General features: G+C 43.3%; 1 protein-coding gene across 3 annotated transcripts in view; it reads right to left on the minus strand.

Moving 5' to 3' along the window:
- The window catches only part of LOC147451017 (uncharacterized), a 32,401-nt gene extending 12,585 nt beyond the window's left edge, over nucleotides 1-19,816 (minus strand). For 2 of the 3 annotated variants that reach the window (XM_086519967.1, XM_086519969.1), the window contains exons 1-6: nucleotides 19,327-19,816; nucleotides 18,237-18,370; nucleotides 18,046-18,135; nucleotides 17,746-17,945; nucleotides 16,513-16,688; nucleotides 16,275-16,405 (exon numbers count right to left, since the gene is read on the minus strand). In XM_086519967.1, the coding sequence (XP_086376093.1) occupies nucleotides 16,275-16,405; nucleotides 16,513-16,688; nucleotides 17,746-17,945; nucleotides 18,046-18,135; nucleotides 18,237-18,370; nucleotides 19,327-19,732 (1,137 nt within the window). In that variant the 5' untranslated portion in view covers nucleotides 19,733-19,816. The remainder of the gene's footprint in view (nucleotides 1-16,274; nucleotides 16,406-16,512; nucleotides 16,689-17,745; nucleotides 17,946-18,045; nucleotides 18,136-18,236; nucleotides 18,371-19,326) is intronic. The other variant, XM_086519968.1, reaches the window with a different exon arrangement.
- Between the last annotated feature and the right edge of the window lie 7,535 nt (nucleotides 19,817-27,351).

The raw sequence follows: 27,351 nt of genomic DNA on the forward strand, positions 1-27,351 counted from the left end.
AACAGATGGCTAACGTGAGCATCTTTGCATACCCAAATTGTGAATATGTTTGGTTTAAGTCTGTACTTCAAATCATGAGAGCATGACTAGAGTTCTTCAAACTGAACATGTTGCATCTCTCTAAATGAAGAAGTCATGAGAACGACCAGATCAAAGAAGTACCTTTTACCAAGCAAAACTGTAGGATAATTTTTGAAGCGCTGCATGCAACGACGTAACTGAGGCACCGGGACCCGGGTGTTTTATCTTCTCCAACAACCGTCTGCTCCCTGTGAAGGACTTCCTCTGTGCCTGCGAACTGCTTCTGTTGCGAGCTGCTTCTGCAGTTTTTAAGTTGACGGCGTAGCTTTTCACGGCGTAGCTTTTAGTCATGGTTTTTTTTAGCCCTAAGCGTTGGCCACGTGGGTAACTGAGAGGCGGAGTTTTTTGAAATCCATGCTACGCTAACGAAGTAATAAGTGAAAATACCAATAAATAGGAAAATAGGCTAAATGCACTGGAAAATTCCCCTAACTGATGCTACTGGATTCTGATGGGAATTCCAATGATCATGATGTGTGCAACCGGAGGATATGCATCTATGCTAAGTGACTGGGCATGCACGGTCTACGAATAGACTCACAAAAGTGCCAGGTCACTGCTAATCTAGACTTGACTGAACTGACTGAACCCTGTTGTGGTGTAGCTTGTCCACGGACACATAGGGTTGGGATGTGTCACGCAAGGTGGAACCAAACGTAAAATATTGTACGTAAGGTACGCAGTCCTGTATGGATTGAGGTTTAAGGTACGTAAAAATACGCACTATTGGTAAAAAACCCTTAAAAATTAGGAAAAACATTTGAAATTTCACAAAAGAAGCCTACAAATATATAAACTATCAATCTATATGGCTAAATGAAAAGGCCTACCTGCATTAAACATCAATCAAGTGACCTACCATGGTCCATGATACGAACATGGGACACAATACCCGATTTCAGTAATAGCATGACAGACTCGATACCATAATCTCAAAAGCAACATAGCATTGTAAGGTAAGAGACAATGTACATCAATGATCATACAAGAGTGAAGATCCAAAGATTGACTAATGATGATTATAATACTGCAAATACAAAACTCAACACTACAATCATCCCGGCATGAAAATGGCATATCAATCATGACCAATGAGAATGACATAGCAATCATGACCAATGTCTGATGCCAACTACAAAAGCTCATAAACTAGCAAGGTGCAAATGCCAAAAGTTAAAACTAATACATAGCATGAATAATACTAGAAAAAACCCAATGGAGTCCTCAATCAAGAGACTCAAGTCTCTGTCTCCCAAGACAACTAGCCTAGAACTCATCATCGGATGAAGATGAGCTCTCTGCAGAGGAGAGAATGTCTCCATGTGACAAGACATTGCCCTCGTCATCGTACTCTAGCTCCACAACCATAGACACCTGTGGCTGCTCTGCAACATCCTCAAGATCCTCCTCCTCTGTGGCGTGAATGAGACGAACAGCCTCATTTGCACGGCCTCGTGCTTTGCGGACAGGAAGCTTTCCTTTGCGAATGCTCTCACGTCGTGCAATATCTGGATCTGGAGCTCGCTCTAGGAGTGGAATGCTGTATGCCCATGCTCGCGATCTGGTCACACGCCGATCCACACTCTCCAACTCTCTATGAAGTAGTCGAAGAATCTCCTCCTGCTCATCTCTCGTCTACTGCTCAATGTTCTCTATAGTGGGATCAGGCACCATCTTACCCTACGTGGGATCTACCTGCTCATAGAAATAACCGAACGTACGTTACAAAGAGTTCGATCATATCGTCATAAGTAAAATCGACGAGTTAACAAAACCACATATTTAATATTACCTGCTTTGGTGTCCCCAAAGCATGGTAGGCTCGCACAAGCTTCATGTTGGCTCTACAGTAAACCAACCTCTCTAGTTGCGCAGTGCTTAGCCTATTGCGTATTTTGGTGTGGATCAATGAGTAGGCACTCCAGTTGCGCTCACAAGCACCCGCAGAGCAATCCTTCAATTGGGAAATTACAATGATTTAGGGTTTTTTAGTATTTACCTGCAAGAGTGGCAATTGTTTAGGTTTAGTATTTACCTACGAAAGTAGGCGTAATGCAAGATCCGTAAGCTTGGGAAGACCCTGTCTCCCATAGCTCTGCCACCAAGTCAAAGGAAACTTGGTGGCCTCTTGTCTCAGTGCCACTGGCCGCACAAAGGAAGGACCTAAGCTATTGATGAAGCTCGTCATCTCAACATCAATCTCCAGTTGTGTGTTCTCGTCATACCTCAACGAGATGTATGAATCGCGCACTGCAAGCAAATCTCTATCATGGAATAGTTCTGGCTTTTTGTAGAGAGGATGGAGACATGTATCCATTCCATGTATAGGACGGCTCATGAACGTCCACCGACTCTCCACAATAGCCAGTATGTCATCTCGTCTGCACACAGCCATCAAAAAAGAAGCATCTCAGTGTAGCAGCTCCGAGCTACCTAAAAAAAACAATTGCCAACAATTGTCAATGATACAATCAAGGAAACATACCGCTGCTGAGACAAAGAAGGACACTCTGCAATGTGGCTCTTCATCTGCAAGAACAGATGGTAAACCAACCCCAGTGTGGACCCCTCCATATCCGTGACACGCAGCAACACGTGAACAGGCTGCAAAGCCACTGTGAGAGACTGCACCTCTGTCCAAAAGCTCTCATCAAGAACACGCCTCTGGATGTACTTAGAATTCTCCTGTTGGGAATTGCGCATGTCTCTCCATTTGGGATCCACCACTGTTTGCATCAGGGAATCCCTTAGCTTGAAGAGCCTATGGAGCACCAAATACATATAGGCAAACCTGGTTTTTGAAGGCCGTACCATATCCAACTGGCTGTGGCTCCTAAAGATGGCAAGTGCTTGGTGCTTCTTGCGGAAGAAAGTGGTGATCTTTGTTGCATCAGACACAATAGACAGCACCCAAGGGAGTTTCCCTATCCCCTCCATGAGTAAATCAAGGCAATGTGCAGCACAGGGGGTCCAAACTATGGATGGAAACTCTGCTGAAATCAAGTCACCCATTGCTTTGCAATTTGATGCATTATCACTGACAACCTGTACCACATTCTCTGCGCCAACGTCTTTAATGGCCTGCCGAATGTGCGTGTAAATGAACTGACCTGTGATATGTTCCCCTACCTTCCCTGCATCCACGGCTCGCAAAAAAATATGTGCCAAGGCAAGATGACACAAGAATGTTGATGATGTGTCGTCGACGTATGTCACTCCAACCATCTGAAATGATTGTGCACCCAAATTGTTTCCATCCTGCCTTCACTGGAACCAAAGCCTTGTCAATCAAAGCCTTTTGCTCATCAAGCATTGTCGTGCGCATTTTCTTGTACTCTAAGCCAGTCCATGTTTCTGTGGAACCAACCTGAGCAATAGCCTTCACCATCCTTTTCCATTGGTCAACCTCAATACATTGAAGGAGATGTTGCACTCAATAAGAGTGCGAGCAATCTCCATCTCCGCCACCTTTTGTCGCTCCTTGAGCCAAGATTGAGTATGCACACGCGAGGGCAAGGTGGTCTGCCTAGGCCCTATGACATCCTCCGTATCATTAACATCCTCAGAAAACACATCCTCAACATCCTGCATGACACGAGCCCTCTTCCTGTTAGACTGAGCCTATGCACTAGGTTCACTACTTCCCACCGTTTGATCTTGAGTGTCCGTGTCCCCAAGGTCTCCGAGAAGGGCATCATGAAGAGCATCTTGTGTAGATTGTTTTCCCCTACCTTTGTTTACTCCTGCCATTGCTGGAAATTTTCATGCAATTAGTTGATCTTTTACAGCAGGCGACACCTTCTTGCATGCTCCACAATTGGCTGTACATCCTATTCCCGTCAAGTGCCCGACGACACGAGTGACCGTACTAGTCTTCTGCATCCCACAGTACTTGCATTGCCAAAGTCGTGTACCTGATCCGGATTGCCCTGGAGTCTTCACAATCTCAATGACATTAGTGTGAATGTTCCAGAGGGGGTTGGCTTCGCGAGGCATGGTGTTTTCTTCGCAAGAAAGGCGCTCACAGACTTGCTCTGCAACTTTCATAGAAGCGCACACTCTCTGTAAAGAGCTTTACCCAAAAAATAAAACGCTACCCTATCGCTGCAACGGACGCCGCACGTGCTGCCCAAAATTTTTTTTTTTTTAAATACTGCACCGTACGGATGCAATCCGTACGGTACGGATCCGTACTGTACGGACGTACCGTAAGGATGTCATCCGTACGTACGTACGGTACTACCTTGGTGTCACGTGACACCGACATCTGCAAGTTGGCTCCTTTCTTCAGGGCTTTGACACGTCAGCTGTTTGTGACAGGTACTCTATCATTCTCGAGAGTGGAATCTCTTGCGTTTTTTAGTTTGTCAAATCTCTTGCGCTAACAAGATATTGGTCGTATAATGGTCATTGGTTTTGTAAGTTGTCTCGAACAAAGCGTCCAAATGCAAGGCCATGGGGGAGATGGTTGAAGCGGAGTTCCCTCGCATAGTTTGGACTCCATGTGCTGCACATTACCTCGACTTGCTCAAGGAGGATATTGGCAAGTTGACTTGGGTACAACCTATTGTTTCTAATGCATCAAAGATGACTACTTTCTTCCGCAAGAAACATCAAGCACTTGCCGTATTCAGGAGTCACAGCACACTAGACATGGTGCGTCCTCGAAGGCTAGGTTTGCATACATGTACCTAGTACTTCAGAGGCTTTACAGGTTGAGGGATCCACTGTTGCAGACATTTGTGGACCCTAAGTGACGGTTGATGCACCATGCGGCGCAGACTGAGCCTACCAAGTACATACAGAGAAAAGTGCTTGATGAGAGCTTTTGGGTAGAGGTGCACTCTTTGGCAGTGGCTCTCCAGCCTCTCTATGTTCTCTTGCGTGTGACAGACATGGAGGGGTCGACTCTTGGCCTTGTGTATCATCTATTCATGCAGATGAGGCAGCACATAGCAACATGTACCTCCGTGACATCAGAGCAATAAGTCGATGCATTTGAAAATTGGTACTATATTTTGGTTCGGCCGTCTCGCTTGATCCTTGGAAAGTTGGATGTTGTATTTGTTTTAAGTCTTCTGTGAAGTCTTGTGAATTGCAGGCGCGATGACATCCTCGCTATTGTGGAGAGTAGATGGACGTATATGAGTCGTCCTATTCATATACGTCCTATTCATGGGATGGCTGCTATACTCCATCCTCTCTACAAGACTCCAGAGCTTTTTACAGAGAGCGGTTGTTCAACTTGCAATCAGAGTACCTAGACCGGATATTCAATGAGGATGAGCAATTGGACCTTGACAACGAGATGAGCAGCTACATGAACAATCTGGGACCGTTTTCTTGAGGAGTGTGTCTTTGAGGCAGGAAGCTACCAAGCTTCCGCTCACTTGGTTACAAAACTATGGAAGAGCCGGGCTTCCAAACTTGTGCAATCTTGCGCTACGTATTCTCTCACAGGTATTCTAATTTTTCGCATAAACCAATCAGTGCGTACTACGCTCGGTGTTTTCGTGGTTTTCATTTATTCCTTTATCTTGTGTATATGACATGTGTCTATAGGATTGCTCAGTTGGAGCTTGTGAGCGCAATTGGAGCGTCTACTCTCTCATACACACGAAGATTCGATACCACTTAAGCACTATGCAATTGGAGAAATTGGTCTATTGTCGAGCGAACATGAAGCTCGCGCGTAGTTTTCATGCTTTGGGGTCACACAAGCAGGTAAGTCTTAATAATAGATCATTGTTACTTGAGTCTTGGTTATGAGAGACTCGATGTTAAAGTTAATACTTGGCTACTTATACTTTTGAGCAGGTAGATCCGACTCAAAGTGAAGATGGTTCCTGACCCTACTGCACAGGAGATAGATTGTTGGATTTGAGATGAGCAGGAGGAGATTCTCGAGAGCTTCATAGAGAGCTTGAGAGCATGGATCGGCGGGTCACTAGATCACGAGCACGACCCCTAGCCATCCCTCTTTGCCACGAGGTTGCAGATCCACAGAGGGCACCACGGGAGAGCATTCGCAGAGGCAAGTTGCCTGCACGTAGTAGTCGTGGTCGAGCGAATGAGACAGTGCATCTCATTCTGACTGCGGAGGAGGATGACCCAGTTGAGCTGCTGGAGGCACGTGCTTAGGGAAACCCCACCATTGTTGAACCAGAGTTTGATGAGGAGGGCGATGTCTTGACAGAAGGAGACGTGGCCTCCTCATCTTCAAAAGCCGATAGGGATGTTTGAGTATCTTAATTGCCATGTAGTATGTACTTTGCCGCTGCTAGCATCATAGCATGCTTCCTAGTTTACTTTTTTATTGAGTCAGGACTCGTGCTTTGTTCCACCTTTGTTTATTCTGAATCATTAGATGTACTTTTTGTTTTATGGATTCTATCATTTTGGTATTTTTATGAGAATCAAGATTATGATTTACCGTTTATGTAGTATGTCATACCACTACTTTAAACTTTTATGAATTGTATTGCCTTTTGAGTCTTGTCTGTCGCATAGTATGTGTCACATGACACATCCAACCCTATGTGTCCGTGGACAAGCTACAACATGATCAGGGTTCAGTTCAGTCAAGTCAGTCTAGAATAGGAAGTGATCTGGCACTTTTGTGAGTCTGTTCGTAGACCGTGCATGTCCAGACACTTGGATTAGATGCATATCCTCTGGTTGCACACAGCATGACCATCAGATTCCAGTCAGATCCCATTAGTAGCATTTTTACAGTGCATAGGCCTATTTTCTCTATTTTTGACATTTTTCACTTATTATTTTTAAGTGACTTTTGTTGGAAAGTAGGTAGGGCAATTTTGCTAAGTTTGTATAAATAAAAACCTAGCGCTAGCACTTTCTGGCAGAAGAGGCAGCAGGAGCACCTTGCTCAACAAAAAACTTCTCAGCAGAACCCCATCAGAAGGCCTAGCGTTTTGCAGATTCCAAGACCTAGCGTTTTTACATCAGATCAGCCTTGGCGTTTTGTGCACAGCAAATCAGCCCCGACGTCACGACACGGCAGATCAGCCTAGCGTTTTGCATTTGCAGAACCACCGGCGATAGAAGGACCAATTTCAGCCCTAGCGTTTTTGGTTTGCAGCACAACCTCAGCGTTTTTGCAGATCATCGCGACAGGATCAGCCCTAGGACCAGCGTTTTCAGTTTTCAGCCTTTAGCACTCGCAGAACAAGTCCCGAACCTCGCAAATCTCACCTTCCCGCAGCAGTTTCTCACCGCACAGTGGGATCCATCGAAGTTTACAGATTCAGCCCGAAAAACGCAGATTTCGGCATCTGCGTTTTCAGCGTGTCGTCGTCGCTTCGTCGCCATCGGCATCGTCATCGACATAGAGTCAGAATTCAGCAGATAAAGATTGCAGATTTCAGCCTTAGGTCGGTTTCGTCGTCAAACCGTCGTCATCGCCGACATAGCCTAGACTTGCATCAATCCCATGCATTCAGTTTGTACCAATTTGTGCCATCAATAGTAGACCACTCTTGCCGACGAGAGTGGGGCCTTCCGAGGAGTGACAGGAATCCCAAGAAAGAAGGGCTTGTCCAGCCTCCCCTTGTGTCTCTTTTCACTCATTGAGAGCGGACTGTTGGGAAAAAGCAACCTTGGTGTGAGCGCAAGGCCGCCAAGGGGTGCGCCCGCGGAAAAGAGTAGAACTCGGGTGAAGAGAAGATCCTTCTCAAACACAGATTGCAAACGAAAGAAAACCTCAAAAACCTCAAGACCCTCAAGAACCCAAGAACCCAAGTTCCTTGTGAACTTAAGAACCCAAGACCATAAGAACCCACGACTTCAGTGGATGGTCATCACTCGAAGCGGAATGGATACTTCGCTTGAAGGTGATGAGCATGAGAGAGGCGAAGAAGAATTTTCCCCACCAGGAGGTTTTTCCGACCCTCCCCTTTCCCCATCTACGACAAGGATTGCACTAACTCCTATGGAGGCTTTGGAGCAGATGTTTATGGAAAGGAAGTTAGAATGCGAAGCAAGAAATGCACAAAGAATGGCAGAATTTGATCGTGAATGCAAAGAAAGAAAAGCAGAAATGGATCGCAAACACGCGGAAAGAAAAGCAGAAATGGATCGCAGACACGCAGAAAGCAAAGCAGAAAGAAAGGCAGTCATAGAGCGTGAGCAAGAGTTCTGGCGACTCTTTTCTCAAGTTCAGGCACAGATGCAAGAGATTTGAAGAAAGGAGACTCTCTCAATCTCTTCTTCTCCAAAGCATGACACACAGGATTTGAATGCCAATGATTTGCATGATGATTTGAATGACAATGATGAGCATGATGATTTCGATAACACTGACAAGCATGATGATTTGCATGATCAAGATGTGATTTCTCACAAGCAGGATGAGTTGCATGAAGATGTTGTGATTGTTCACAAGGATGATGAGTTAGTTGATGCTTTTTCTAGCGAAGCTAACCTCGTTGCACTCATTGCAGATTCGATCAATCACAAAGAACCGATCTTGGCTATCGAGCCTAGGTCCAAAGAACCCCCTCAAGAAGAACCGATCTTGGCTCTCGAGTCTCGGTCCAAAGAACCCTCACATGAAGTATTATGTGTTCGCATGATTGATACGCACGCATTGTTCGAGTGTTTCATTCGTGATCATTTCCTATATTTTAGTCAGCGTCTTTATGTGATCCCTTTTCCTAGGCCTGACATATTGTACGTTGAGCACGTTTCACTCATGAATGAGCACAGATGTATGCGGATTGTTCATGAAAAGCTAAAAAGTATGCATTCAAGGAAGTCACATTTCATGTCTCTTCCTTGGCACGACACAGTTGTAGAAAGAGCACATGAAAGTATGAGCACCAAGCATGGGCATTTCCGTTGTGAATTGCCACAGTTGATTGCTTTAGATCAAAAGAGAAAGATTTGATCTCATAGTTTGCGTGTGTGTGGTGAACGGTTTTGCACTCCATCTCCTTGTTCATCTACATTCCATGCACAGTCTTTTAGGAAGACAAGATTTTTTCCATTCACTTTACGGGGAATGGGTATGTTCATGTTTTTGTTGGAAATGGTTTCAGGAATTTTCAGCCATGGAGATTCTTGAAGAAGGTGGACCTACGTCCATAGATGAAGTTGAAGCATTGAAGGAGCTACAGAAGCTTTTGTCGCTTTCGGCGCGGCCAAAAGAAGCAAGTGTTGCAGACCTTTATGAAGTTCAAGTATCGCACGACCCACACATCAGAGTGGGCCGGCGAAGAGTCCCTTCCAAGATTCCCGATGTTATTGGCGATCTCCCTCGACGCCATACAGTTCGGTACCAGTACCTCACTTTGAAAAGGAGGGGATGTCACGTGACACATCCAACCCTATGTGTTCGTGGACAAGCTACAGCATGATCAAGGTTTAGTTCAGTCAAGTCACTCTAGAATAGGAAGTAATCTGGCACTTTTGTGTTTGTTCGTAGACCGTGCATGTCCAGACACTTAGATTAGATGCATATCCTCTGGTTGCACACAGCGTGACCATCAGATTCCAGTCAGATCCCATCAGTACCATTTTTACAGTGCATAGGCCTATTTTCCCTATTTTTGACATGTTTCACTTATTATTTTTAAGTGACTTTTGTTGGAAAGTAGGTAGGGCAATTTTGCTAAGTTTGTATAAATAAAAACCTAGCGCTAGCACTTTCTGGCAGAAGAGGCAGCAGGAGCACCTTGCTCAACAGGCAACTTCTCAACAGAACCCCATCAGAAGGCCTAGCGTTTTGCAGATTGCAAGACCTAGCGTTTTTACATCAGATCAGCCTTGGCGTTTTTTGCACAGCAAATCAGCCCCGGCGTCATCACGACACAGCAGATCAGCCTAGCGTTTTACATTTGCAGAACCACCGGCGAACAGGACCAATTTCAGCCCTAGCGTTTTTGGTTTGCAGCACAACCTCAGCATATTTGCAGATCATCGCGACAAGATCAGCCCTAGGACCAGCGTTTTCAGTTTTCAGCCTTTAGCACTCGCAAAACAAGTCCCGAACCTCGCAGATCTCACCTTCCCGCAACAGTTCCTCGTCGCACGGTGGGATCCATCGAAGTTTACAGATTCAGCCCGGAAAACGCAGATTTCAGCATCTGCGTTTTCAGCACGTCGTCGTCGCATCGTCGCCATCGACATAGAGTCAGAATTCAGCAGATAAAGATTGCAGATTTCAGCCTTAGGTCGGTTTTGTCATCACCGTCGTCATCGCCGACATAGCCTAGACTTGCATGAGTCCCATGCATTCAGTTTGTACCAATTTGTGCCATCAATAGTAGACCACTCTCGCCGACGAGAGTGGGGCCTTCGGAGGAGGGTTTTACGTCTCTGGTGTCGTATCTCTCTTCTCTCTCTATCTCTCAGTCTCATACACTGCACGCACAGTGTCCATTCACTTTGTTTGTGATCATAGCACTCTCACTAAGAACGGAAGGCTCTCCCTTCCATAAGAACAAAAGGAACCTTGAGCACAGTTCGGAGCACTCATCTTGAGCAAAGTTCAAACGTTCATTCCGCTGCACCTTATAGTATGCAATGTGTAAGTCATGAGTTCTTTGTGGTTTGTTATTAAATTTCAAATTTTAGAGTATTTATATTTGAGAGAGACTGAAGCTTTGAACTGTATCTGTTCTTGAATGTTGCATGCCGAGCAAGTGGTCAATGGTCAAGACTTAGGAGTCATCCCTCGTTAGTATTCGTGTGAAAGCCTCAGATGTGTAGTTATGGAAGCCTTGGAAGTTGGTTTGTAGAGCACTGAACTAACATCCCTAGACTCTGGAGTGATACTTACGAATATACTATCAAGTACAGACTGTATTGTAGGTTTTTGGCTTTCAAAAAAAAACCATACAAATTTAACGTACCTAACTCCTTAAATCGATTCGGTATTACGTACAAGACGTACCGAATACGTACCTTTCCACCTTGCTCCACGGCAACTTTTAAGAGAGAGGCTCCCCTAGGTGATGTGGAATTGTCCAAAACACAAGGATGGTGATGATGTATCTACTTGCAAAAAATGAACTGCCTATTGGATTAATGATGCCCTTGTTGGTTACAGACAAACTTGGATGGTGTAGGGGTGCAAGACTCTGGGGCCAATACCTCTGGGCACGGAACTACGTCGGGCAGTGTCGGCTCTCTCTCTCTCTCTCTCTCTCTCTCTCTCTCTCTCTCTCTCTCTCTCTCTCTCTCTCTCTCTCTCTCTCTCTCTCTCTCTCTCTCTCTCTATATATATATATATATATATATATATATTAAAGTTCAGTAATTTTGAAGTTTCTGTTCGTGTGTTGCTATTCATTTCTCGCTTGGAGTGTCCAAGCCTATTATAGTCGTATCAGAGCTCAGAAAGATTCTTCTTCCACGGAGGATCCGATCTCTTCTGCAACACACACGGATACTCGAGGAGAACATGACAGAATAGTCAAGATGTTACCTGTATCCCTCTCTCTCTCTCTCTCTATTAAAGTTCGGTGATTTTGAAGTTTCTGTTCGTGTGTTGCTATTCATTTCTCGCTTGGAGTGTCCAAGCCTATTACAGTCGTATCAAAGCTCACAAAGATTCTTCTTCTACGGAGGATCCGATCTCTTCTACAACACGCACAGATCTCGAGGAGAACATGACAGAACAGTCGAAATGTTACCTGTATTTGAAAGATTTTCGTGCCCTCACCCGGGACTTATTAGAGACTCCCACCCTTACTTCATGCGTCTTCATCGCTCTGTCTTACAGGACATAGGCCATAAAGAACCACCCCAGATTACACATGGGTTCTCGCGGTGAATCTAACAGATAACCCCTCTCGGTGGGTAGGCAAAGAAAAGTTGAAAACCAACGCAAATGAAGATTTGGACAAATTCTTGGCGGAAAAGTTTGCCAGAGCGGAGTACAAACGTCAACTGCAGGTTGACACATGTGTGAAAAGATTGATCAAGTACTCTGTCACGAGGACGTGGCAATTGCTAACTTAAGTTGTTGGTTTCTTTCCGATGATTTTTGTTTGATTTGTGGGACCCTCTTTTTGAAGTTGCAAATGGTCGGACATTGTATGGCCAGTGTGAAATGGCCGACGGCTAAAAGTTTCACCCGCAGTCGGGAAGGGTAGGTCACCACGAGTTGGTCGGGCCAATCGGCACTCAAATCCGAACAGTGAAAGGGTGTCTACGCTCAGTTCAAAGTCATTTAGGCCCCTCGCTACACTTATAAGTTGGTGGATACTAGGGTATTAACTCAAAAGAGGCAAAGTGGACACATGGCGGCTCCAGATGCATCTGCCACATTTGCATGAAGAGGGGGCGCCCAAATTGAGAGAGGGGGCTGATTTTCACCCATTAAGTGCTATTGTGTGTGTGAGTAGTCAGTGCAGGTGATCGCAGCTTTAAAGGAAAGCTTGCCTTCTCCCTTGCTCTATGTAGCGCGAGGATTTGCTCTCGCGCATCTCTCTCTCCTTTTGCACATATGGTAATGCCCCACTAGTTGGGCTTCTCAGATGACCATGTACAATTATGGGGGGTTTATGCACGTTTGCCAAGGCAAGAGCCTTTTGTACATGAACCGGATTAGCTAATTGCTAATCCCCTTCAAGTACGCACAGTTCCAACGCGAAGGAATGCAGAAACGGAGAGTTTTCTCGCGTGAAAACTCGTCCGATTTGAAAGAGAACTGTCCCATTGCGTGCGGGAGCACCTGAGACGCGTAGACGTGCTCGCTCTGCTCGAAACGGTCCAAAACAGAGAATAACAGCCTGCTGTGTTTTTTTGCAGGTTTAGGGTTTCGCACCTAAACTGCAGGGAATTGCTAGGGGAGCCTCAGAAAGGCCTTGGGATGCGTGTACAGGGCAGTAGGCACCTAACAGTGGCAAAACAGAAAATTACAGCATGCTGAAATTGACTTGCAGCTCACTGGAAAGCTTCCATTCCACAAGGGAAAGTGTCCTTGATGTATACTTTTGACCTACACAGATATTTGCGCCATTATGCTGGCGAAATTGGGTCAGCCATGGACAGGTTTGGACAGCTCAGTGAGAGTTAGGTGGAAGCGTTCAGATCGTTTATTTGTCAGGGGAGCCTCGGGAAAGCATTGGGTGCTTGTACAAGACAATTTAGAGAGATTTCCAGTGAGGAATCTCATCTAATTCAAGGGGCAAGTGACCCTATAGGTGCGAGAGCTGGAGGGCTACCCAGAAAAGTGATCGCCACGCAAATCGGAGCGCAAAACAGAGTATTCAGCGAGCTGCAATTTTTCGCCAGGTTTTGCAAAGAGCTCTAAAGTGCGTGGAAAGTCTATGTTTGCTTGGGATTTTGTCCGTGGAGACGTCTATTGTGGTCATGTTGCCCAAATCGGGTTGGAGTAGAGGAATTTCAGCCCGATAAAAGTGGGACAGCTTGTAGAAGTTTACAGGTTTTTCTCAAGTATAATAAGAATAAAGAAATACCGAAAGGGGCGCCAATCTTTGGGGCCAACAGGGTGTCGTTGTCTGCTTGGTAGGGCTCTAGCTGCCAGGCCGTGGTTTGTCTTGAAGTGTTGAATTCCAGTCACAGGCTTATTCGTAAAGTTCCTTTGTGTGTGTCTAAAATAAAGAATTTCGGGTGAGAGCCAAAAGCCTACCGCCCTACCGGCCGGTTTCATACTCCAAGGACCGAAGATTTGCGAAACACCTGAAGAATTACCCAATTGATGAGATCTACTCAAGATGGCGAGAGGCCGTTAATTCTCCTCTTAAGTCGGGAGGAAAGCTGAAATGACAGGAGAGTGCAAAAAAAGTGGAACTGTACTCGTAGAAAGAGTTGGATTGAATTCTTGAGAAGATGAACTAGAGGACCACGAGAAGATAAGCCACAAAGTTACAGAGCAATAGCCGAGCGCGGAAGAAAAGGAAAGATGATATCAGGACTGGTACCAAATTTTGTGGAGACCGTCGTCCCTGATTAGATGACCCAAAATACCAAACTTTGCAGAGCATGGGGCAAAGTGCGAGACCGAGAAGCCAAGGCCAACTTCAACCGAATCGGCGGCTTGACTTGGAATTACGCCCGAGGAAATGGGGCCACTGGTTGAGGCTGTTCTAGAGGCACCCGAACGGGATGTTGCCATTACACTTGTCATTGGCAAACTACATTTGCATTGTCAGGGGTATTTAGGGCACGAGGACTTTTACATCATGCCTTTGGAAGCGTGTGACGTCCTCCAAGGAATCCCTTGGTTTCCCAAAAACAGTGTCGTGGTCTATTATAGGGCAAGGAAAGCCATCTTGAAGATTGAGAAGGGCAAAGAGATTGTACTTGATGTAAAACTAAAAGGAGAGTCCGAATCCAATCTTTTTGAAAGAATTGAATGATGATCAAGGGTCAAATATGACTGACCTCAAAAAGGAATGACAAGATTTTTTGCAAGCCTGTTACAACTCAGTTTACTCCAGTCCTCTGAATCTAAAGCCGCTCCCACAAAATCTGAAACTAGTCCTACCATTGTCTTCCCTTTCTTTGCACGCTCATCAGCCGATTTGAAAGCCTGGTTTGTCTTCAGTCTATTCCTTTGGTGCTTTGTTAGGACACTTAGTAAGAATGTGCCCCTGTTCCCCACAACTGTAATACTTACCCTCTTTATAGTACTCGGCACGTTACTCTACTGATAGTTTTAGTCCTGTGGGTTTCTTCTTTTGCAGCTTTCTTTTCTTCTTGCTACCATCGGAAGAATCTTGCCCTATTTAGGCGGACACTCGCTTGTCTACAAGATAGGTCAGAAAGCCAGAATGCATCCCAAAACCTTCCTTGGCATGTCCCATGAGCCGTTGAATGGAGTCTGACTTTTGCTTGAGACAATAACACCGAATCCCTTTTGGGAGTTCGCAGCAAAACTGCTCTAGCTGATCCTTAAAAGTGATCTTCCAAAAGGAAGCCATTGGCAAGGAGGTATCCCAAACCCTTTGGCAATATGTAACCAAGATGTCTTTCTTGACCATTCTCTAATGATGCCAAGCAGTAATGACATCCTCATCCTACTCTTATGTTAACCAAGCTGAAGTGAAGATTCTTTTGAATTTAATCCACTTTTAGGTTCTTCCCTGTGTAACAATAGGGTAGACAACCATGTCAAGGCGTTACCTTCTAGAAATGTCGCAGCCTTTCATACCTTGGAGGCATGTGAGAAAAGGCCTCCCAGAAAAAGCGATGTCAAACTGCTGTATGACAGCAAGGACTCCATGGATATCCTTGAAGCCTAAGGACGTATCAAACTTCACTGTCTATCCTCCGTCCTTGAACTCCTTGGTCTTCTTTCTCTTCCTCTCCAAATGGTCAAACTGAGCCGGAAGTACAAGGTGTCGTTCTTTTCTTTCCCAAATCCCTCTCTTGAACTCTATATGTGGTGTGCTAGACAAGTTAGGTTCCCAACAACCTTGTGTCAAATATTTCCAAGGAAACGTAGACAAAAGGGTTTGGTTCCATTTTTTCTTTTATCGCCTTGCGGTGGTGCCAAAGGTCGGTTCATGGTTCTTTTGCAAGCAATTTTGTCTTGAAGAGTGAGCACTGAGCATGTATCAAGTATATTTTCACACATCATCAGCCTTCTTAGAACTTCACTTAGCTTTTTCTGAGATTTGAGCAGAGCTCTCATTAGTCAATGCCTCTGAGCAACCTTTTGATGATACTGACAAAAATTGATCCTCCTGATCCAAGAACATGGGAACAAGCTTTTGGGGCCTTATGATTTAGAAATTTTTGTGTGGTTTTAAGAAACCTCCTCTACAAAGGGTTACGTAGGGATTCTAACAAGGGACAGATGAGGGGTGTGGTTAGTACTTATCTGCCTACTACACTTGATTGAGCATTATCCTCGAAGATCTTTGAGTGTAACAAGCAACCTTGTTTAATTACCACATTGCATAGCACCAACCTTGCCATACAAATGAGGGGTGTGGTTAGCACTTAGCTAGCCTAGTATCTTTATCCTTCAAGTGGGCGTTGTCTCGAGGAGGTGTATAGACAAGACTCCTTTAATTCCATTTTATTTTGTTCTCTCTCCTTTTCCTTGAAGCTTTCAAATTGGGCAAGTGCATACACACGAAGGTGTCTAGACAATCACATACACCACATTTCCCCTTGACACACTGATCAAATTTTTGACACATGACAAATAATTTACGTCCAAATTACCATGCACATCCAGGCTATCAGCTCACCTGCGCTTCGGCAGCAGAAACATATCTCTGCCCTATCGTTTGACCAAGTGAAGCTAAGGTTCCTGGGACAAGAGCTGAGAAGATAATGGCCAATACTATGTTTCCACTTGGAATATCACGTAGTTCATTTCCTGTTGATACAAAGTCTGCAATTTAGAGAGCTGAGTGTGTGCACATGCCTGCATGAGAGAGAGAGAGAGAGAGAGAGAGAGAGAGAGAGAGAGGGGGGGGGGAAAACCTGTGTGATCGAGGAAAACCCATGATGCAGCCAAAAGCGTGGAGATGAGCATAAGTTTTGTGCTCAACTGAATGGCCTGCACTCTTGCAGCATAGCTACCCAGCCGCACTGTACACAATGCATAAAAAAATGCTGCCGCCAGTATCTCCAAATCTCCTTTTGATATGTCAAAAATACTGCCAAAAGTTTAAGCTTTGAGAGACATGATACTAATCAAACAAACCAAAGAAAAAAAAAAACATTTGAAACTAGCTATCATCAATATCGAGCAGCACTGCGCCAACTCTATGACCCCACTCCATATTCCACTGTACTTTGCTACCTGCTGCAGTTACAGATAAAGCAGCATTGTGCCACTTGATGAACCAAACTCCTTGATATTGCACTCTGGTTGATCCTAAATTCAAAAACTGTTGCATACTCCAACTATTTTCTCTTCTGCATGCCAGCTACTTTCCTGTAGTTATCAATTTTCTCCTACATTGACTCTTAAGTCAATCTCTTTCTTGCAATACCCCAAACCAATGGCATGATTAACTGTGGTAAAAAGAAAGAGTTCAGGCATGTCTAAGTCAACACAGCATTATGTATGATCTTATCAATAGTACGTATTCACAATTCCCCCTCCGAGTAACCATGGTAGGGCCTTACTGTCATCCGGAGAAGTACTAGACTCCTATCTGAACACTGATGTGCATCTAGCATGTCAAATGCACCATCCAAAAGGGTGCCCATTGTTCTAAATATTTCCTCATAAATCAAAGTCTTTTGAACCTTCTTTTCTGTAAGAAGAGATGTTTCTTCACAAAATTAATCCTTTTAACTGAAGGGTGGTCCAATGAGTTCCACAAATGTAATGCAAGGACATTGTCAACGCTAGCATAGACTAAGGATTCAAAGGAAATATGTTGGGCATATGGGGATATTCTAGCAAACGTACTGATGACATCAAACCATGGGATAAATGGGTTCAAAAGCAAATGCATGCACAGAAAGAATGCTTTGTTTGAACCATAAAAAATTTGAAAATTCTTCAGATCTCGCTTCACCCAATGAACCCTACATCACAAATGCAAGGGTACAAATGTTTGCTTGTGCAAATTTCTGAAAGCAAAGCCAGAAGGAGATAGTGTGAGATCTCGGGTCTGAATTAAAATGCATAGCAGAAACAACATGATCCATGTACTTATAAAAAAAATTTAACACCCACTAAAGCTGGAAGCAAAAAACCACCTTGAAATTGTGCTCACTGAAGCACTGAATTGGGACTGCAAGCTTATACATGTTACGCCCAACAAAGCCAGAAATGTTGCAAGCCACGTAATTGGTGTAACTCTAACACCAGAAAATGGACTTAAGATGGGTACGAGCACGGTGACACTTTGCAGCAAAAACCCAGCACGTGTAGCAGTAGTATTCTCTAAACCATCTGTCTGTGGTAACAGAATATATTTATTACGGTTCGTGCAATTAAATGCCAAAACTTAAATTGTTGCATTTGTCGCAAAAACCTTCATGTAGACCCAAGCATACCTGACATGCAGTGCCAAGGAATGTCCATAAGCCTAGTTCAATTGCTGCTAACCACTCTATTCCGAAAACATCTGTGAGAAATCCAGGCAGCTGAACAAATTTTATTGTCACAACATCGAAGTCTGTCATGACTTTAGCAAATATTGCAACGCTGCACCAAGCACATAGCATAAAGAAAGAAAAATGATGACCTGGTTGGAAGATCCTCCTCCATCGAGGTCATAGAAGTTTTCTTCTTGAGATGCAAGCTCTTCATCCACTTGCTTAGGTTCCGCAAATGAAGTTTCCAGAGGTAAGAAGCAGAGAAAAAACAACACCGACACAGCTACAAAAGAAAGCCTGAAGTTAGCCTTTGTTGTCAAGTTAATGATTTTGGAATCACAAATAGACAAGTTTGGTCATCAAAACGCCCTACTTACATCATCGGTGCACAAGAGAAGGTCCAGGTTTGTATAAAGCTACTTTATATAGACCATAAGCATGATAACGGCTAGCATTTGCCAAGTAAGAGCAAATATACTAAATGACAACAAACAAAGGGAGCTAAATAAGAAAAATGTGTGTAGCTAAGCCACTAACAAAAGTCATTTAATTTCTTGAGAATTTACTTTACAATACATAAGTTTGACATCAAAAAGTTATATAAGAACCCTTAAAATATTTTGTGATAACAAATACTGACAACTTTCGACCATTCAAATTTTGAAATCATAATATGTAATATACTAATTTAGCACCAAATTAGCTATGAAAACTTTGCATAAGCATTGTTTAATAAAACATCTTTTGAAAAATTTATTGTTTTGGAAAAAAAAATTTAAGCCACTTCTACATGCAATAGGAAGCTGGAAATCAGAAAACTTCAGCTAAACCCACAGAGAACAACACAACAATATATAATCAACACAAGCACCAATTTTGCTAACACTCAAGCAGCTTACATTGTAATGGCCAATAGGGAAGATCTTGGAAAACCATCATCCAGGGCTACTGAAAGACACACATACGAAAATGCTAAAACAGAATAATTTAATCTGCTACATAAAGGAAAAGGAACAACACAAGAAAGTATTTGGGGGCAGACTATAACAGCACTGTAGCCAGTCTACAAGGATGGGGACCAAGGCATACACGGTCACTTGGAGTACCGGGGACTAGAGTTCGGCTTGGTGGACCAGGCGGACCAAGACCTTCGAGCTAAGAAGTGCACCTAAGTTGACTTAGGCATATGATTGTGAGTAATCAGCCAGATTGCCACTGACTATACAACAAAATCGGTACCTTTGCGAGCGAGAGTCAAAATGCTGGGAGACGGTGGGTGAGGTTGTGCATACACATAACGAACAGCTGGCCCATATGTTCCCCAAAACACAGAGACGAGGAGGAGGAGAAACCGAGCAATTCCTTTGCTTTCCAAAAAGCCCTTCCTTGCGCAGACATCCTGTGACGGAAGCGGGCTCTCCTGCTTAGAGTCCGGCAAAGCAGCAAAACTAAATAGAGCATGGAGTGGTGGCGAGTTTGAGGATGACAATGGGGAAATAGCTGAAGGTGAAGGTGTCGAAGGGAGTTCGGGGAGAATCTGGGCGTGACAATGTTGAGTGAGCCTAGAAGTTTGCTTGTGAAGGATGCCACGCTGCGCTTTGCAGGACATAATCAAGCCACCGAAGATGGGTTGAAGGACCTGCATCTGGCAATTACGACGAATGGTTTATGGAAGGAGTGTGCCAGAGTCCAGACAGCTCTTACGACGTGGTACTTTTTTGGTATGTCCAGGCTAAAAGGCAAAGGTTATAGAGATGCTTTCCTTTTTCCTTTGGCTAAAATGAATTCTATTGGTCTGTGTATAAGGCTATAGATATGTGGCGGAAAAATAGTGACATTTTGCAGTCATGATGCCCATGGTGGACACTTGTCTTTTTTGTTTGTTGAAAAGAAAGTCTTATAAATATTATATGTTTTTTTATAATATAAATGTGTATTTTCATCATTGTAATTTGATCTTCTCTTTAATGTTTATTTGATTTTTATTTTTATTTTTAATAAAGTTTTATAAAGATTATATTTTTTTTTATAATGTAAGTGAGTTTTTTTATCATTGTAATTTGGTCTTTTCATTTAATATTTACTTGATTTTTTTATTTTGTCTTTGTTTAGTTTGTAAATGGGTCCCTTTATTTAAAGATCTAATGATTTTCTTTTTAATTTTTTAATTTAAAACATATTTTTGTTGATTATAAAAAAAATATTTTTAGATAATTTATAATTTAAATATATAAATCACTTTTAAATGAAAAAATATATAATCAAGATTTAATTTATTTTTTTGGATTTTTAATATACAAATATCACCTTGTTACTTTAGTGCGACATGTATTATTATTATGGATTAGATTTAGATATTCTTAATATTGAATAAATACATTTCAAAAAAAATCCATATATACATATCACACTTAACACTTGTTCAAGAGAATGTTGCAAGAAAAAAAATGCCATTAAAAAATGTCATTTTCATGAACTATTATCAATAATAATTTGAATTTTGTCACAAAATTGCTTAGCCCCGTCACTTTTTAGAAATGTTTCTATAATCCAATTATCTATGTCATTTCATCATACTTCTATGTTATTTAAATGTTGATATTAATTTCTCTCCCCCTCTTTATCGTGTGTCCTCTCTCTTTCTCCCTCCTTCTTTTGGAATCTAGCCTTCATCTCGCAGCTTGCGCCACGTGTAAAGAGGACTTCCCTACCCCATCCACTAACATAATATGACGGAAGGGTCTCCAATATCAGGTGTCGAATTCTACGAGCTGAAGGCGTAGGGCAAAAAAAAAAAAACTGCGGCGCTTTGCGTTGGTGGTGGCTCTACTTAGCTTTGAAGTAAATTGAAGTACGACGGCCGAAATTTGAAAGCTATGCAGGGAACCTCAGTACCTCACATTCCCTGCTCTCAGTGCAGTACAATCGAGAGAGAATCTCAGTACCTCACATTTCTTGCTCTCCGTGAAGTACAACAAAGAGAGAGAGAGAGAGAGAGAAGAAGAAGAAGAAGACGCAGACGAGCAGCTCTCCACCTTGGTATGTCTGCTCTCTCCTCCCACCACGAACACTTTCCCTCCGCGCAGTCCCAAGGCCTGTCATCATCGTACTTCGTCACGTTGCTTTGTACTCCTCCTCCCTACCTTCACCAATGTCGCAGTCTAGCTCTCTCTCTCTCTCTCTCTCTCTCTCTCTCTCTCTCTCTCTCTCTCTCTCTCTCTCTCTCTCTCTCTCTCTCTCTCTCTCTCTCTCTCTCCCCCCTTGCTTGCATGGTGGTGCTCTACGAGCTGCGGGCACCCTCTCGCTCTCTTTCTCTCTGTCCCCGTTATATCCTGCTCCACAACTACCAGCTCTCACGAGCTCTGCCTCGGTTGAGGGGTACACTACTCTGCTTGCCAAGCAGGCGTCTTTGTCAATCCACACGCCCTGATAGTTCCTCACCTTGCACCATCCCTCCTCACTGCACTCCACCGGCGACGGCACGCTCGACACATGCACCTGCGCCACGCTCACGTCGCTGCTGGCATGCAATACTCCACACCTCATCGCTGCCGCCAACGCTAATCGCGAGCTCGATCGCCCATGCTTGCACTTTGAACTTTGCATTCTGCATCTCACGTCGTGTACGTGGCTTTGCATATCTCCAATGCCAAAGTGACGTGCGTCTCGCAGCAGAACGCAGTGGTCTATCGTGTTGCAGTCCCACTCTCTCTCTCTCCCTTCTGCTCCCGCCATTGACGTGGCACAGTCCAGCAAAACTCTCTCTCTCTCTCTCTCTCTCTCTCTCTCTCTCTCTCTCTCTCTCTCTCTCTCTCTCTCTCTCTCTCTCTTGCTTGCATGGTGGTGCTCTGCGAGTTGTGGGCACCCTCTCGCTCTCTTTCTCTCTGTCCCCGTCAATATTCAATATTCAGCAACTCTAATGAGTTTGATTCAATATTCAATATTCAATATTCTCTTTTTTATTGTAGACAGCAACGTGTACAAGCCAAGACGAGTGGACTCGAGGTGTGTGAAGCTCAACCAGGTAGCTCAACCAAGTAAATGTTTTGGTTAAGTTATAATTTCAATTTAATTATTTGATTTGTTTATTCACTCAAAGAGAGAGAGAGAGAGAGAGAGATGACAATTGACCCGAACTTAGGTAAATTAGGATAATGAAATGAAATGAAATTAGGTTATGAAATGGAATGAAATGTTATATTGACGTCTTTAAAAAGCCAAAATGACTTATGAGACTAAAATGTTACAAAATTGTGAATGTTTTGACCCGAACTTGGGTAAATTAGGTTAATGAAATGAAATGATTTGTTAAATTAATGTTAGGTAAAAACTAACTCATAAAAATACAAGATATAGAGAAAGAAATGAAATGATATTGTCTTCAAAAGGGTAAAATGGCCTATGAGACCAAGCCGTTACACAAAGTGTGAAGATAGAGATAGAGAGAATGAAATGAAATGGAATGAAAGAGAGAGAGAGAGAGAGAGAGAGAGAGAGAGAGAGGGAGAGAGAGAGAGAGGGAGAGATGAAAATTGACCCGAACTTAGGTAAACTAGGTTAATGAAATGAAATGATCTGTTATATTAACATCTTTAAAAGGCCAAAATGACCTATGCGACCAAATTGTTACAAAATTATGAATGAAATGAAATGTTTGGTTAAATTAATGTTATGGCAAAAGCTCATTCATAAAAATACGAGAGAGAGAGAGAGAAAGAAATGAAATGATATTAACGTCTTCAAAAGGCCAAAAGACCTATGAGACCAAACTATTACAAAAATTGTGAAGATAGAGATAGAGAGAACGAAATGAAATGGAAATGACAATTGACCTGAACTTAGACAAATTAGGTTAATGAAATGAAATGAAATGTTATATTAACGTCTTTAAAAGGCCAAAATTGTTGGAATTAGGGTTGCAAAGAAACACACAAAGCTTGGAGAAGACGAAGGAAGCTCAAGGCACACAATAGAGAGTGTGTTACTTAATGTGCAATGGAAAGATAGATAGCCCTAGAGTGATGGGCATATATACAATGCTCGGGGGGAAAAACATCCTAAAGAGGGAAAAAATGCCCCGGCGGTCCTAGTGTGTTCACACACATCACTACCACATGTATATGGTAACAAATCCCCCTCTGGAGTGATGCAGTGAACGAGAGCTGGCACATGAGTAAAGGGAAGTGCCATGCCCTGAGGACATGATCAGTCCACAAAGAGGAGTAAGCCCAAAGCTTTGCGGAAAGCTTCAAGCTTCTTACGAGACAATGCCTTTGTGAAAAGATCTGCAAGGTTGTCCTGTGTTGGCACATAAGCCAAGTTGATCTCTCCTGCTGAGAGCCTCTCCCTGACAAAGTGGTAATACACCTCAATGTGCTTTGTGCAAGCATGAAAAACTAGGTTCCTCGCAACTGCCAATGCGCTCTGACTGTCAGTGTAGATAGTGTTGGTAGTGCAGTGTCCTGTCCAACACCCAAATCAGCCATAAGGCGTCTGAGCCATACACACTCAACCATAGCTGTGAAGACTGCCCTGTACTCAGCCTCACAACTCGAAGTGGCCACAGTAGGTTGCTTCTTGCTCAACCATGATATACATGAACTCCCAAGCATGAAACAAAAACCACTTGTGGACACTCGCGTGTCAAAACAACCAGCCCAATCTGAGTCCGAAAAAGCATGTAAGTCTTGCGGCAATGATCCCCCCTTGGAATAAAACAAGCCAAGATGTAAAGTGCCACTAAGGTAGCGGAAAATCCTCTTGACAGCCTGCCAATGCTTAGACCCTGGGCTATGCATAAATCTGTTGACCTATGAGACTGCAAACTGAATATCTGGCCTCGTGTTGCATACATAAATGAGGCAGCCAACAGCAGTTTGGTAAAGAGTGACATCAGCAGGATCGCCAGCATCATGTAGACTCAACTTCAAACCTATTTCCATGGGAGTGGCAATAGGTTTGCAATCCTCAAGTCCAAACTTACATAGCAATGTCTCTATGTAACTTTTCTGACACAAGGCAATACCACCATCACACTACTTAAACTGTATTCCCAAGTAATGATGCAAGAGCCCCAAATCTTTCATCTTGAAAGTAGCATTCAAATCAGCCTTAAATTCAGCAATATGTCTCTCATTTGGTCCAGTGATTAGCAAATCATCGACATAAAGAACCATAATGAGAAGTACATCACCCTCACGCTTTACATACAATGTGCTTTCTGTTGGACTGTTACGAAAGCCCCGTTTAACCAAATGAGTGTCAGCTTTCTCATACCAAGCACGAGGAGATTGCTTCAACCCATACAAAGCCTTCTTACATGTACACACTTTGTCCTCTTGTCCTTTTATGACAAAACCGCGAGGCTGCGTTACTTAAACTTCCTCAAATATGTCACCATTCAAGAAAGCAATAACAATGTCTGATTGATGAACATCCCAACCAAAATGAGCTGCCAATGCACATAGAAAACACACAGTAGTCATACGACAAGTGGCAGCAAAAGTCTCTTCATAATCTATGCCTTTTTGTTGTGCATAACCCTTTGCAACAAGTCGAGCCTTATGACGATCGATCTCACCATTCGGCTTGCGTTTCAACTTGTAAACCCACTTCGTACCAATGGCCTTTTTTCACATGAGGTAAATCACATAAAGTCCATGTGTCATTTTCTATAAGTGCATCATATTTTGATTGCATGGCAGCCATCCAATTTTATGAATTTTGTGCTTCACCAAAAGACAGAGGCTCCTCAAAATCATGTAAGTTAAACACAGCCAAAGCATGACAATCTGATGCATAAGATGCATGGCGAGAGCCTGAACGAGTACGACTAGACAAAGGTGCATCCAATTTATTGTCATGCAAAGTGTGCACCAGCCATTTTGGCATACCTCTAGCCTGCTCATTTTCAACCCTTTCCTCCACAAGTCCATCATGTACATCTGCATGAGTAATAGGCTGATTTGTAACATTTTCAGAAACCCCCATAGGCTATACATTTTCCTCATTGGAAATTACATTCGTATTTCCACCACTGAAAAGAGGCAACAAAGTGTCATAAATGTCCAGTGAGCTTACATTACTGTCTCTAGTACATGACAGCAAGGGCTGAACAGAATCTTCCACAAACACTACATCCCGTGAAACCAGAATACATTTTGTTTGCGGATGATATAACCTGTAACCTTTGCTTTCAGCACTATAACCAACAAAAATACATTTGACAGCCTTATCATCCAATTTTCTGCGCTGCGTTTGTGGCACCAAAGCATATGCCAAACATCCAAAAACACACAGGTGCTCAATAGAAGGGTTTCTATCATGCCATGCTTCATATGGAGTAATAGACTACAAAGCTTTCATAGGACACCTGTTAAGTACATAAGTGGCACACATGATGGCCTCAAGCCAAAAAGAATGCGGCAAAGCTTGACTTTTGACCATACATCGTGCCATTTCCGTCAGTGACCTGTGTTTCCTCTCAGCAACACCATTTTGTTGAGGTGTATAAGGCACTGTACATTGGTGTTTCGACTAGCCAAAAATGCATTAAATTCATGAGACATATACTTCCCCCCTCGATCGGAACGGAGGGTGCCCATAGTACATTTCGAGACATTTTTAGCCATAGCCAGAAATTGTTTGAAGCACATAAAAACTTCGGACTTCGCTTTAAGCGGAAATACCCATGCATGCCTGGAGTAATCATCAATGAAAGTCACGAAGTAAAGGTAATTGCCCAAGGACGGAGTTTACATGGGCCCACAAACATCACTATGCACAAGCTGCAACCTGCATGTGGCCCGAACTGAACCATCCTTTGGAAACTTAGAACGTTGCATCTTACCCAAAATACAGCCTTCACAAACATGTTTGACAGGTGCTTCAAGAGGCGGCAAAGAAGCAACCATATCAAATTTCTGCAAACGCAGCAAACTGGCAAAATTCAGATGATCAAAATGTGCATGCCAAAGTTTTGCATCTGAAATAGCCCTTGAATCTGCAACAGCATTTGCAAAATTTTGTCCACACTTGTCATACAAAGTGAGCTTATGCAACCCACGGCACAAAAGGCCAGATCCAACAATTTCATCACCAAAATTGAGATCATGAATTGTACATCTATCATCCACAAATTTGACTACAAGTCGAAGTCTAACAAGTGCGGATACAGACAAGAGATTCTTCTTGATCCCAGGTACATAAAGTGCATCAACAAGTGTGAAGGAACTGCCATTTGCAGCAGTAAGCACAATCTTTCCAACTCCCTGAACCGGAGAAGAGGCATTGTTGGCACAAGTGACTGCATTCCCATGAGGGAAGACTCAAGAGAGGTAAACAATTCACGATGTGAGGTAATGTGGTTTGTACCACCACTGTCGAAATACCACACATGTGAATCTGCAGCAACTAACAAGCATGCATCATGGACAACAGGATTGTAAGTGCACTCTGTGCTAAAAGCCCATTCTACATCAACATCAGCAACACAACCCTCCTTTCACAGAAGACTCAACAATGGCTGCATTTGTAGTGGAACCACCCTCTTTCTTCTTAGCCTCTTTGGCTTTCAACTTAGGACACGACTTGATCAAGTGATCATTAGCTTTACAATAGTGGCAACGCATCTTCTTTTTGCCCTTATCACCAGAATTTCTAGACGAATTGTTGCCAGCAGAAGCATTAGGAACAGAATTTTTGCCACTCGTCGCAGCAGAACCATAAGAAGTGGCTGCATTGCTATTACCACCCTTTCTTTGAGAAGCAATAAAAGCTTGTTCAACTGCACGCTACCTAGTCCTGTTTTTTCTAGAAAGTGACTCTTGCAACAACAATGTGCATAATGCATCAAACTTGACAACTTCAGGATTTCCTTGGGTCATAAGTCTCCAAGTACTAGCAAAAGTTCGGTAAGCATCTGGTAAGGCATCAAGAACAGTCTGCACAAGGGAACTGTCTGAAATGACTTCACCTGAAGAAATAAGTTGCTCATTGATATCCTTAACACCAGCAAGAAAAGTGTCCATATCATCTTCCTCATGCATAATCTTCGACTCCAGCTCTTTACAAAGCAAAGCAATTTTAGCCTCATTGCGGCTTGTATAAAGACCTGCTAGAATATCCCAAGCCTGTTTTGCAGATTTTGCTGAATGAATGTGAGGAACAATGGTGCGCTTTACAGACAACGCAATCAATGCATGAGCCTGTGCATCCTTTACATCCCAACAAGCTTGTTCCGTCGTAGGCAAAACAACTCTAATA

The sequence above is a fragment of the Adiantum capillus-veneris genome, chromosome 9, assembly GCF_014529385.1.
Source record: "Adiantum capillus-veneris isolate H3 chromosome 9, ASM1452938v2, whole genome shotgun sequence".
Lineage (NCBI taxonomy): Eukaryota > Viridiplantae > Streptophyta > Polypodiopsida > Polypodiales > Pteridaceae > Adiantum > Adiantum capillus-veneris.